The sequence below is a fragment of the Rhineura floridana genome, chromosome 2, assembly GCF_030035675.1.
Source record: "Rhineura floridana isolate rRhiFlo1 chromosome 2, rRhiFlo1.hap2, whole genome shotgun sequence".
In the NCBI taxonomy this organism is placed as follows: Eukaryota; Metazoa; Chordata; class Lepidosauria; order Squamata; family Rhineuridae; genus Rhineura; species Rhineura floridana.
Genome location: NC_084481.1, coordinates 165,080,985 through 165,094,841, shown reverse-complemented (window position 1 = coordinate 165,094,841; position 13,857 = coordinate 165,080,985). Strand labels below are relative to the sequence as shown.

The following is a 13,857-nucleotide window of genomic DNA, read 5'->3' as shown; positions in this document are numbered from 1 at the left end:
AGCTCTCCTAGGACTTTCCAGCTTAATATTATAAATTAACGGGTGGCTCCATCTTAGCAGAACTCCCTCCTATAGGAAGTATATTTGGCTCCCTCTTTAGTTGCTTTTAAACAGGTCTTTACGGCCTGTTTATTACAATTTGTTTTTAATTGCTGGCGTTGGTCTGGAGTTTTAAAAATGTTCATGCAATGTTTTATCTTTGCCAGTGTTAACTGTTGCTGTCTTAAATTTAATGTATTTCACATGTGCGTTATATTTTAAATTATTTAAAAGATTCCTTCTATTGTTTTAAAATGTATATATACTAGTTAGGTTATACTGAAAGCCACTTTGTGGAGCTGATTTGTCTGGAAAAGTGATACATAGATATTTAGATAATAAATAAACCTGAAAATATTTTGGTATACAGCATTTAGGAATCCCCATGTCATCAGTGTACTTTTTCCTTCCTTTTGGGGAACTCCACAAGTCTCCACCTGCAGGCTCATAATCTAACAGGCATGGCCACAGGTTGGTTTTGTTTTATTTATTTATTTTATTTTTAACAAAATGTATATATATTTATTGTAATAAAACCTCTAAGCTATCAATAAAAACAGTTAAAAATGAGTAATTAAAAACATTTAAAAGATAATTAAAATCAGCAGTAAATTAAAAAGAGATTAAAACACATCATCATCTATGTGTGTGGAAATGCTTGCCTAAACAAAAATGTTTTAAGCAGGTGCCAAAAAGAATATAGCAAAGGTATCCATCTGATGTCAACATGCAGGGAGTTCTAAAGCGCAGGAGTAGCCACACTAAAAGAATGATTTCTTACAAGTGTGGAATGAGTGTCATGTGGCACCTGTAACAGTGCCAGTTCCACACAATGAAGCAGTCAGGTGGGCACACATGGGGTAGGACTATCCCGCAAGTAAACTGATCCCAAGTTGGTTTATATGCCAACAGTAACAGGGTGAACTTGGCCCAGTAACAAACTGGCAGCCAGTGATCTCTGAGTATAAGTTACATGCTGACAGGATCTCACAGAGTGCTCACAGAGTGCTGCAGCATTCTGTACTAACTGCAGTTTCCAGATCAAAAGGGAAATCCCACACAGAATGCATTGCAGTAATGTAATCCTGAAACTGATTGTCAAAGCAAACAGAGCATATAATATCAATCCTGTTCTAGTTACACTGGCTGACTGTATGCCTCCAAGACCAATTCAAGTGCTGGTTTTAACCTATAAAGCTCTTTACAGCTTAGGACCCCAATATCTTTTGGAATGCCTCTCCCACTATGAACCCACCCGGACCCTTAGATCTTCTGTGGCCCTTCTCCAGGTCCCCCCTCTGAGGGAGGGTGGTGACACGGGAGAGGGCCTTTTCAGTTGTGGCTCCCCATCTGTGGAATATGCTTCCCGGTGTGGTACGCCTGGCACCCTCAGTGACATCTTTTTGGTGCCAGGTGAAGAAGACTCGTCTTTTTTCCCAGGCATCTGATAGACTGAGATAATGTTGGATTAGTTTGCTGCCAAAGCGTTCTTTGACTGTATGGGGGAGATTATTGTTTTGTTTTTTGCTTTAAGTATGATATATTATTTTGGCTTTGTAAGTCCTTCAGGTAGCAAGCAAATAATAAATAAAATAAATGACTAAATAAATTTTAGCATAAGTTACACATTCTAAAGGATTCAAATGGCCACATGTGCACAAAATACCTCTCCCCACAACTGCCCCCAGCACTTCTTGGAAAGCCATTCCTGAATGCAAGAGGATCCTTAGAAACAGCATCTGACATAGCAAAAGGGCTACAGGTAGAAGTTAAAACCACTGAAGTCATCCTATGTCCACAAGAACTTCTGCTTGTGCAACAGAACTTCTCCTTCTCTTTTCCCTGGGCTTCCCCCACATCTGCTCCAGAGGGTTGGGGGAACAGCCTAGAATAGATTTGGAGGGATGCAGGGGCTCTTCCAGATGAGGCTTTTGTTGTGCATTAATCTTGCCTTATTCATGGAATTTTTCAGAGGGCCCTATTCTTAAATCAATCCTGTTCTTAAAACAAGCTATCATTCTTTAAATGGACATTGTCATTGTCTGGCATGTCACAAATTAAAAAGAAGGTAATTCCCCCCCCGCAAAATCCTGGGGGTGGGCAAAGCACAGCTTGGGGGGGACAGTGCCCCCATTTCCCCACCCACCCCCTGGGCTACAGGCCTGGGCCTATAAGGCCATCAAGTCCAATCTCCTGCTCAATGCAGGAATCCAACTTACTGCTTATTTTAAGATTTGGATAGTAGTTTTATTTTTTGTTCTGTACTCCACCCTGGTAGCTGTATAGATAAAGGGCAGGTTATAAATATTTTAATAAAAAAAAGTAAATTTTAATGTTTAGAAAGCAAAAATTGCTACGTATTAACATATCTAGAAACTCTGCAGCATACAGGCTGTAACTAAACAAATCAACCTTAAGAAGTGTTTACTGATAACTGCTTTCTAAAGAACTATAATCTTTATGCGAAAGAGAAAAGGAAAACGTGGTATGGAAGTCTTTTAGCAAAGAATGAAACTGGACTTATTTTCTTAAATATATGCCCATTATTATTAATTAATATTATTACCATTACTACATGGATATTCCACTTTTTCTCCAAGGAGTTGAAGCCTGCATACATGACCTTTTATTCTTAAAATAACTTTGTACGGGAGGTTAGGCTGAGAGATAATGACTGGATGAAGATCAGACAGTGAGTTGCATAGCCAAGTGAGGATTGAAATCTGGTCTTCTAAATCCTAGTCCAACACTCTAACCATTTAACCACATCACCTAATATGGTTGCTTTCTTATGACATTCAAGAGTAAAAGACACTTTTCACAAATATAAGGGGCTTTATATAATTCTTCAGCATTTTGTATCACAGCTACCATATGTAGTTTATAATTGGCATGTAATAAAATAGTTTCTTACGTACAGTATTGGTCAGATGGTTGTCAGGGAAGTTCTCTTTCACCTGCCCACGCTGGACCTGTGATAAATGTGCAGATAGTTCTGCCATTGGGACTTTTTACACCACAAGCGTGCCTTCTTCTTGAGATACTGCAACTGTAATTTTTTTTAAAAAAGAGAGATTCTGTAAATTGATATGATTATTCTGTTAGTGGTTGCCTCTCAAGACCAGAGTGCAGAAAAAATGGTTTAATGCAGGTATAATGCTGCCTGACCACTTGTTGTTATATTATTGTTTAGTGATCTGAAATATATCATGGACTTTCTCTTTCCCTTGTACGGGCACTTCCTTCTGTTTTGCAGACAATTTTGGTTCATATTTCTGCACTGATGTTAAAAAGCTAACATAGTTAGCACAAATCAATTTCTAAATGTGGTTGCAAATGGTGATTGACACTAACTGTGTTTAGTTTTAACACTGAGCAGAGAATATACTAACCACAGCTGGCTGCAAGACTGAATAAGGGAGGAACAGCCATACTGGGAGGAAGGATAGGATATAAATATAATAAACAACAACAACATGAGCATGTAAGCCCACAGAGCACTACCAAGATCTGTATTATGGTTAGGCAATTGAAAAGTGTTATGCTGGGACCAAGCCAATATTTATTTATTTAATTTAGATTCCATCCTTCCTCCTTGCTCCCCCAGGGCGGCAAACAAAAACACTAAAAACACCCTAAAACATCATAAAAACAAACTTTAAAATATAAACATCTTAAAAAACATCTTTTTAAAAAAAATACCCTTGAAAAGTGAATGATAGTGCTCAGGACAGGAACATGTGCCTAGACAAACCTGCTGTCTGCCCTCTGCAGGTTCACACCCCAAAAAACTCTGGCACACCAGAAAGTGTGAAAGTGATCTAGAATTTCTAATTTGTAGATAAGAAAGCTTCCCAAAGGGTTAAGGATATAATTTAAAAACATGAAATTTGAAAGAAACCAAGTTTGACATGCAACCATCTGATAAATATGTTGCTTTGATGGTTTCCTATACCAATATAAAGCATTAAACTAAACCACTATTACTATTTACCATTGTGTGATGTGCGCTGTACAGAACCTAGAATATAGTTTGCAAGCTATGTTAGTCAGGAACAGGGTTGGGAATAAAGGAAACATCAAGAATTAATAAATGTATAGAAGGTGGGAAAAGGTAAGTCAAATGGGAGCCTAAGTGCAAGTAAGGCAAGAAAAGACTGGTTGCAGAAAGGCTCTGTTGAGGTATTGGGTTTTGAAAAAATGCAAATGTACTGCCTTGAAGTCGATTCCGACTTATGGCGACCCTATGAATAGCGTTTTCATGAGGCTGAGAGGCAGTGACTGGCCCAAGGTCACCCAGTGAGCTTCACTGCTATGTGGGGATTCGAACCCTGGTCTCCCAGGTCCTAGTCCAACACCTTAACCACTACACCACACTGGCTCTCTTGGGTTTTGAAAGGAGGCCCTAAAGGCGGGAAAGCTGGTTTAATCAACTGAGAAAAAGACTGTGTAGGGAACAGCATGGCAGAAGGTGTAGAGCACAACAGAGCAGTCCCACTTTGTTCAGTGGAACTTATTTCTAAGCCTTAATAGCCTGCAAAGTAGAAACAAGGAACAGAAGGCAGATTCAAATGAGATATATTTCTTTGTTGTTGTTGTTGTTATGTGCCTTCAAGTCAATTACGACTTATGGCGACCCTATGAATCAGCGACCTCCAATAGCATCTGTAGATTTATTTCTAGCTGTCATCTAAAAATGACAAATACCACATCTAAAAAAACAATTAGAACAATACATACACAACAGCATCTAATACTGAAATGCAGACAATACTGAACCCTCAAAAGGATGGGAAAAATCTTAAAGGCTTCAGAGACAAACATGGCAGACAGAATGGAAGATAAGCCAATCAATTCAAATGGGTACAAAGTTATCATTTAAAAAAATATTTTTATTAACATTTTGTTAAACATTTACAGAAACAGGAAACAAGGAGCAAGGGAAACGCCAATTTCAGTCACAGCTGGACATAACATACAGAAAACAATGAATAAAGATTCATTATCATCCCAAAGTAGATCTCCATAGGCTGCTATGAAAGCAAGGAGGATGAAGCTGAGGTTCATGAACATTGACAAATTGAATAAAGGGGTACCATATAAGATCAAACTTGTCTTTTTTGCACATCCTTATGCTTTTCTAATTTGAGTCACCAGTTTTTCTGCCAGGGCCATACCAAGAGGTCAGAGTTTTTTCAGTGTGTGCCTTTTGTGAGCTATCTCCAGTTAGGCAACCACCACAAATAGAATCAATTAGAAGCCATAAACAGGTTTAACAGTGCTAATTCCAGAGACATGGCAACAGGCTGCCCTGCAATTAATACAATTTCAGAAAACACATCCTTCCAAATTTTTTCTACAGGGACAAAGCTACCACATATGTAAATATATTCCATGTTGACCACACGCTCTCCAGCAGTCAGTGCTAGTAGAACTAGTAATTCTGGATAACTTGACTGGAGTCATGTACCATTTATGGATGACTTTCAGGGAATTTTCTCTTATCTGAGCTGATAGAGAATGAAAGGGACTTTTTCCCCATAGTGTCACCCATTTTTCATCCTCAATATTCAGGTCCAGTTTGTGATCCCATGGAAGAGGATACCAATAGTTTGTAAACCTGAGATACCAATTTATGCGAGTTCTATTGCACATTTAACATTAAATATTCAAAAAATGATAGATCTCTGGTAGCTGGACCAATGATATATGGTTGTAGTAAGAAGTGTGTGAGATGATTACGACGAACGTAGTTCAGTTGCACTTCCACTAGGCGTTTCTTTAATTTATCACTGGGAATGTGCTTTTTATGTTCATAAAAGACTCTTAGGTGATATAGATTTGCCTTCTCCCAGAAGTCTAACTTAATGATATTTCCTGCCTTGATCAGTGCAGGATGATATGCAAAGGGCAGCAATGGAGAGATCAAGGGTGAAAATTTTTTGTGCTATTGTTTCCCAATCAAAAGAGATGATTTCAAAAAGGGATTGTCTATTTGTGTCAATATCAGATCTTTAGGGAGGAAGAGTAGAGCCCTGTAAGATTGTTTTGTCATTTCTGTATTTACCCATAGGTGATCAATTTCATTGTGAATTATAAAACAAGGATTTCTTAAGTGAAATGCCTTGAAATAGCATTTCGGATGCGGGATGCCCATACCCCCCCCATCACCCCCATGCTATTTTGGATTTTATTACTGATTCTAGCTCTCTTATTACTGTGTATGAATTTGTTTAAGACATTTTGCCAGGAACTCAACACTTTTAGGGACAAGTTAATTGGTAATGTTAGAAATAAAAAATTTTTTTTTGTAAACATGGTCATTTTTATCACTACTATGTGACCCATCCACAATAAGTTCAGCTTGGACCATCACCTGAGATCATGCTTAATTTGGCCAGTAATGGGGAATAATTCACTTTTTTAAATAAGTTTATATTTTTGGTTAGGTATAACTCTAAGTATTTGATTCTTTTAGGATATGCCATAAATCCAGAGAGCTTTCTGAATTACCAACAAATATTAAGTGGAAACCCAACATACATAACTTCCGATTTTGACATATTGACATAAAATCCTGACACACTGCCATAACTCTGCAATACAGTTAATGTTTCTGGTACTACTTTTTGTGGATTCATTGTGGCAGGAATCGTTACTCACTGGGCCAAGGATGTTGGGATTTGTGCATACAGCGATTGCCAATGGTTCAACTGAGAGTGCAAAGAAAGTGGAGATAGAAGGCATCCCTGTTTTACTCCCCAAACGAACCCTGGCTTCAGAGTTTTAGTAGAGTCTCATAACAACAACAGCCAGGAATAAATTATTCCTGGAATTCAAAGTGAAATATTCCAAAATACAGGAGCTTAATTTGCTTATCATCAATTATTTAGACCCCCTCTAGGATGCACACCTTAATGTGGTGAGGGGGTTTGAGAGTGTCGAGAGCAATGTTGTCAGGAGTCTAGACCCACTCCAAGCAGGGGAACCCAAGGCGGAATGGTCAAGACTGAGACACGAGACTAAGGAAGACAATGGATAACCACCTCTGAATACCTCTTACCATCCAATCCAAAATGCAACACGAGATAGTGCTGGAAGATGAGACCCCCAGGTCAGATGGCACTCAACAAGCTACTGGGGAAAAACAAAGGGCAAATAAAAGTAGCACTGTGACTAATAATGCAGCTGGGTCAAAGCCAAAAGGAAGCCCAGAGGTTGATGCACACAGATGCAAAAGGAGACTTTGGAGTTGTACCACGTACAAAATAGGAACATGGAATGTGAGAAGCATGAATCAGGGAAAGTTAGAAATTGTCAAGCAAGAAACAGAACATATCAATATTACAATACTTGGCATGAGTGAATTAAAATGGACAGGAATGGGACACTTTCAATCAGACAAATACAAAATATTTAATGCAGGAAATGAGAAATTAAGAAGAAATGGGGTTGCTTTAATAGTGAGAAGTGATGTAGCAAAAGCAATTAGGAACTGCAATGAAAAGCCTGAGCGAGTGATATCAATGATATCAACAGGAAAACCTATTAACATAAACATAATCCAAGTCTATGTTCCAACGGCAAATGCAGAAGAAAAGGAACTGGGAGAGATTTTACGCAGAAGTACAGGAGGAAATTGATTACACACCAAAACAAGATGTGCTGATAATCATGGGGGACTGGAATGCAAAAGTAGGGAACAGAGAAGAACTAGGAATTGTGGGGAAATGGGGCTTAGGACATAGAAATGAAGCAAGAGAAAGACTTATCAAACTCTGTGAAAATAATTTGTTTCTTGCAAACATATTTTTTGAACATCCGAAAAGAAGACTGTACACGTGGACACCACCAAATGGTCAATACAGGGATCAAATTAATAATATAACTGGTAGCAGAAGATGGAGAAGTTCCATACTTTATGCAAAAACAAGACCAGGAGCAGACTGCAGTACAGATCATGAACTGGTAATATTGAAAATCAGAGTAAAGCTAAAGAAGAACAAAGCAATCATCATGCCAAAATACAATTTAAATAACATCCCAGAAGAATATAAAGATCAAATAAGGAACAGATTTGAGGCTTTATACTTAGTTGATAGAGAACCGGAAGAACTATGGAGTGACATTATAAGGGAAAAATGCAAAAAGACAATACCTCTAGTTAAAAAAGAGAGAAAGACCTCAATGGATGATTGAAGAAACTCTTCAAATGGTTAAAGAGAGAAGGAAAGCAAAAGCAAAAGGAGATAAAACATGGTAAGAACCCGAAATGCAACAATACATTGACTAGTACATAGGGACAACAAGAACTATTACAATAGTTATTGTATAGAAATAAAAGAGGACAACAAAAAGGGTAGAACAAGAGCCCTATTCGAAAAGATTAGAGAAATGAAAGGGAAATTTAAACCAAGAGTAGGGATGTTGAATAATCAACAGGGGAAAACACTGACTGACCGAGATAAAATAAAAGGAAGATGGAAGCAATACACTTTAGAACTCTGTAAAAGAGATGCAAGGATGTCTCCTTTTTATGCACATATATACATGTTTTATGTTTGTATGTGTATGCATAATGCATTTTATGTATGTATGTGCATAATGCATTTTATGTATTTTAATAGTATTTTATACATTTTAATTTACTGTAATTTTTAATGTTTTATTGTATATTTTATGGTGTATTTTATGATATATGTGTGCAATTTTATTGTAGCTGCCCTGAGTGCCCTATTGTAGGGTAGAAGGGCGGGATAGAAATATTTTAAACAAATAAATAAATAAATAAAATAATAAGGATGACAGATTCATTCATGTTGGAACCATATGATGAAGAACCAGAAATTTTAGAATGTGTGGTGAAAGTTGCTCTTAAAATACTTGGAAGAAACAAATCACCAGAAACAGATAGCATACCAATAGAGTTGCTACAAGCTACTGAGACTGAATCTGTCCAAATCTTGAGAAAAAATTGTCAACAAATATGGAAAACAATGGCCCACAGACTGGAAGCATTCCATATACATCCCAATTCCAAAGAAAGGGGATCCCAGGGAATGCAGTAATTATCGAACTATTGCCTTAACATCCCATGTAAGTAAAGTAATGCTCAAGATTCTACAACAAAGGCTCTTACCATATATGGAGCGAGAAATGCCAGACATCCAAGCTGGATTTAGAAAAGGAAGAGACACCAGAGATCATATCGCAAACATACATTGGATAATGGAACGGAGCAAGAAATTTCAGAAGAAAATCACCCTGTGCTTTATAGATTACAGCAAAGACTTTGACTGTGTAGATCATGAAAAACTATGGAATGCTTTAAAAGAAATGGGGGTGCCACAGCATCTGATTGTCCTGATGTGCCACATATACTACTTACAGTAGACAAGAGGCTACTGTAAGGACAGAATATGGAGAAACCGATTGGTTCCCCATTGGAAAGGGTGCGAGACAGGGGTGTATTTTATCACCCTATTTGTTTAATCTATACACAGAACATATACAGAAAGTGGGATTGGACTAAGATGAAGGAGGTGTGAAGCTTGGAGGGAGAAGTATCAATAATTTAAGATATGCAGACAGTACCACACTACTAGCAGAAACCAGTAATGATTTGAAACGAATGCTGATGAAAGCTAAAGAGGAAAGCACAATAGCAGGACTACAGCTGAATGTCAAGATGACTAAAGTAATGACAACAGAAGATTTATGTAACTTTAAAGTTGACAACAAGGACATTGAACTTGTCAAGGATTATCAATACCTTGGCACAGTCATTAACCAAAAAGGAGACAATAGTCAAGAATAAGAAGGCTAGGACTGGGGAGGGCAGCTATGAGAGAACTTGAAAAGGTCCTCAAATGCAAAGATGTATCACTGAACACTAAAGTCAGGATCATTCAGACCATGGGATTCCCAATCTCTATGTATGGATGTGAAAGTTGGACAGTGAAAAAAGCGGGTAAGAGAAAAATCAACTCATTTGAAATGTGGTGTTGGAGGAGAGCTTTGTGCATACCATGGACTGCGAAAAAGACAAATAATTGGGTGTTAAAACAAATTAAACCAGAATTATCAATAGAAGCTAAAATGATGAAACTGAGGTTATCATACTTTGGGCATGTGATGAGAAGACATGTTTCACCAGAAAAGACAATAATGCTGGGAAAAACAGAATGGAGTAGAAAAAGAGGAAGACGAAACAAGAGATGGATTGATTCCCAGCTCCTGCTGGGAGGAAGGGCAGGAAATAAACAAACAAACAAATAAATAAAGCCACAGACCTGAACTTACAAGATCTGAACAGGATGATTTATAACAGGAGCTATTGGAGGTGGCTGATTCATAGGGTCGTCATAAGTCGTAATAGACTTGAAAGCATGTAACAAAAATTATTTAGAAGAACAGAGGGGAAACACCAAATTGGGTCATGGTATGTTATTACTAGACGTTGGACAAAAGCCGAAACAGGAGCATGATCAAAGAGTTCCATGCAACCAATTTGTTTCAACTAGTTTATTTAACCATCCTACACTAGCAAGGAGGTAGTCTGTTCTCGTATATTTTTTTTGTCTGGTGGAGAAATATGTGTAGTTTCAGTAAGTGGGGTGCATGATCCTCTAGACATTGGTCAAATTGAATTGAGATAGTAAGCATTCAAGTGAATTCCTTTTAGGATGAGATGCATCATTCTCATCCATGTTTATGTTCCCACCTATTATCAGTTCCCCCTCCCAGAAAGTCTCCTGGGTTGAGAATGCTTTTTCAAGGAAGGGGAGCTGATTTGAGTTGGGGCCATAAACTGAAATGAAAGTGACCATCAGACCCTTCAAAGAACCTTTAAAAAAATATAGTGTCCCTCTTCATCAAGCAATTGGGGTAAAATTAAGGCTAGAGGCTATCAATATTGCTAACCCCCACGACTTGGAGGAGCCCGGGGAGGTAAATTGCCAAGCATAGTGTTTGTCATTAAACAGATGGTCTGTCCCCTTTCTGTGTGTGTTTCCTGAATATGTGCTCCTATGTGACAAATTTATCACTTCACACCTTTTAATCAGGATGCCTAATCCTCTAACATTAAGTGCAAAAACCTTTAGAGTTTCAGCCCCCATGACAGAACCATACACCTTGTTTCGGTAAATTTTCCATTTCCTGTATAGAGGAATAAAATATAAACTTCAACATCTTAACAAATAAATCCAACAAAACCAGCATCACATAATATTTTTGTGTAATGGGAGCATTCTTTACAGATATTCCTATGACGGAAGATAAAAATTTGCGCGCAAGTGTTTCATCTCTTGTAGAATGTGCATTTACAGATGTTACCCAATGAAGACTCAACCCCTGCTCCACCATCTTAAAGAGTGGCTTAAAAATTTAGGATTATTCACCCTTTATACCCAGATTGTGAAATGCATAATATGGTAACTTCAAGATACACTCAAGGAGTCTTCCACTGGATCCGTGCCTTGTCGGAGTGAAGGACAACATGTAGTACTTGCTGGATAAATTGTTTCTGTTCTTTGGAATCATCTCTTCTTGTGCGCTTTTTGAAATCTGGGTCTCCTGTTCCAATCCATGCCACCATTTTCTTCAGAGCTGTCATCCAAATCTCATTATGATGAGGATATGGGCCCTAGGTTTTGGAGATATAGTATGTTTCTCCAGTGGTCACCAGAACACCCCCAAGTGGGTATTGTCTTCCTCTCCCGTTGGTTGAGGCAGGAAGAGTTAGCACTCCAAAGAACTCTTACCTTGGCCCCTCCCACAGAGTGACAGTTTGTTTTCCTGTCTGGCTTGAGCAGTACTGTTTTTGCCTTGCTCTTCAGTCTGGCTGGCTTAATCCTTACTTAGAATCCCAAATCTTTACCTACTGTTGTTGATTTGTTGTGTCGGAATTCCTTTCTGAGTGGTTTGTGTTCGAGTGTCATTTACAGTTTTGTCCAAATGAACTGTGTGTGTGCGTCTGAGTGACTGTTAAGTGTCAGTTATGTCTGTTGGTCAATTTATTATATCATTAAATTGATTGCTATAAACATTTGTTTTATGTTCACCGCCCAGAGAGCTATTGCTAGTCGGGCGGTATATAAATTTAATAAATAAATAAATAAATAAAATTTGACACCCTGAATTAATGATCAATTCAAATTAATTTTGTTTTATCTAATGAATTCTGTGTATTGATTCAACTGTGACAAAGTAGACCTTTCTGAAAGGAGGGGGGAAAAACCTTCTAGAAGCATTTTAGGGATTAGATCATGAAGGAACTGAATAGGCTTGCCCTGCCACTCAACATGGAGTAAGTTGCAAGTTCGCTTCAAAATGGTGTCTTTAGTTGATTGTTATTTGAAACATAGGATGATAACCCGGGGGTGCTTCTTGTTCTGCAGTCCTTCTGGGCCACTCCAGAAAGCCATCGTTATGTCAGATTCTTCCAGCCCATCTATATTTAGTGCTTCTTTCAGCCATTGCGCTATTTGAGATCGTAAATTCAATTGTCCAATATTCTCACTAAGGTCACACATTTTAAGATTCAAGCAACATTTGTCATTTTCTGTTTCTTACAGTCTGAGTTGTAAGGTGAGATTTTTGAGAAAGAGATTTGATTCTGTCAGTGTGCTTCACTGCCAAATCCACGGTTTGCCCCACAGTACGTGAAACTTCTGCCAGATTGTCTTCCAATTTAGAAACTCAGTTAGCAACAGGTTTTAAAGCTTCCTTCCAGTCTGCTTGGAGATCATTGCATAGTCTGTCAAGCTGAACTGCCAGCAGAAATGTAATCACTGCTTCATCCTTCTTTGTCAATTTCACTTGCTTGGCTGCCATCTTTGTCATTGTCTGACACTTCAGATGAAGTTATTATGTCTGTTGGTTCAAAATAAGCCTTTAGGCTCTGTTCTTTTTTGGTTATGAATTCTTTGTGGCATAATACGTCCTAATGGTATTAATTAGTTGATGGTATTAATGGGTGTATAAGTCTAATTGTTAGCGGGGCAGGAGAGACAGCTAACAGACTATTCCTCTGTTTCCTCTGGGTGACATTAACACCCCACCCCCCAAATTACTTGACACGAAAAATTAGAGTTCAAAAAATCAGAGCTAAAAGGGTTTTTTTCTTAAGCTTCTTAAACTTATTTTTTTCTTAAACAGGCATTGTCCAGGCACTGGCATACTGAAACCTACGGTGAATGCAATTATTCAGTTAATAGCTTGGTAACAGTCCACTCAGACTAAACTAGCCATCTGAGTCTCTCTACAATACCTCTGGGACACAAGCTACTCTGCCTTTTCATCCTCTACTGCTGGATGAGGCCATTTGAAAATTAAGATAGGTCCACAGGAAATGATATAGTGAGGGAGAAGATTACTAAGCAATGGAGGCAAAGGAAAAGGTCTGAACAATTTTCAGCCTATTGGGCTTATTATAACCTATCCACTGAAAAGTACTATTTCAATAAAGTACCGGCTCTGAGATTTTAAATAAAAGATGCTGGCAGAACGGAAAGTTGGACTTACCGTGAAGTGTCCTTGTGGTCAACGGAGAGTGGAGCAGAGTCAGCATTATAACACAAAAAGTTTAGCTTGTGGCCAGCTGGAAGGGGAGGAACCTCCTCCCATTCTCCAGTTTGTGACACAGCTGTAAAAAACAGAGTACTGAGCAGCCGGCCACTCCACCTACATGAACTTGAAACTTGAACAGAGGATAGAACAAGAACAAACATTAACAGATCACCACACAGTGCCAGTGTTGGCTTACTAGGCCTTACTACCAATGTGTTTGTTCATCAAGTCTGAAAATGTCTCATG

At 38.2% G+C, this 13,857-nt stretch overlaps 1 protein-coding gene across 3 annotated transcripts in view; it reads right to left on the bottom strand.

Annotated features, from left to right (window-relative positions):
• Window positions 1-13,857, bottom strand: part of PSEN1 (presenilin 1) — a 72,202-nt gene that overhangs the window by 33,254 nt on the left and 25,091 nt on the right. For all 3 annotated transcript variants that reach the window (XM_061611234.1, XM_061611233.1, XM_061611235.1), the window contains exon 2: window positions 2,958-3,088. In XM_061611234.1, coding sequence (XP_061467218.1) covers window positions 2,958-3,041 — 84 coding nt within the window. In that variant the 5' untranslated portion in view covers window positions 3,042-3,088. The remainder of the gene's footprint in view (window positions 1-2,957; window positions 3,089-13,857) is intronic.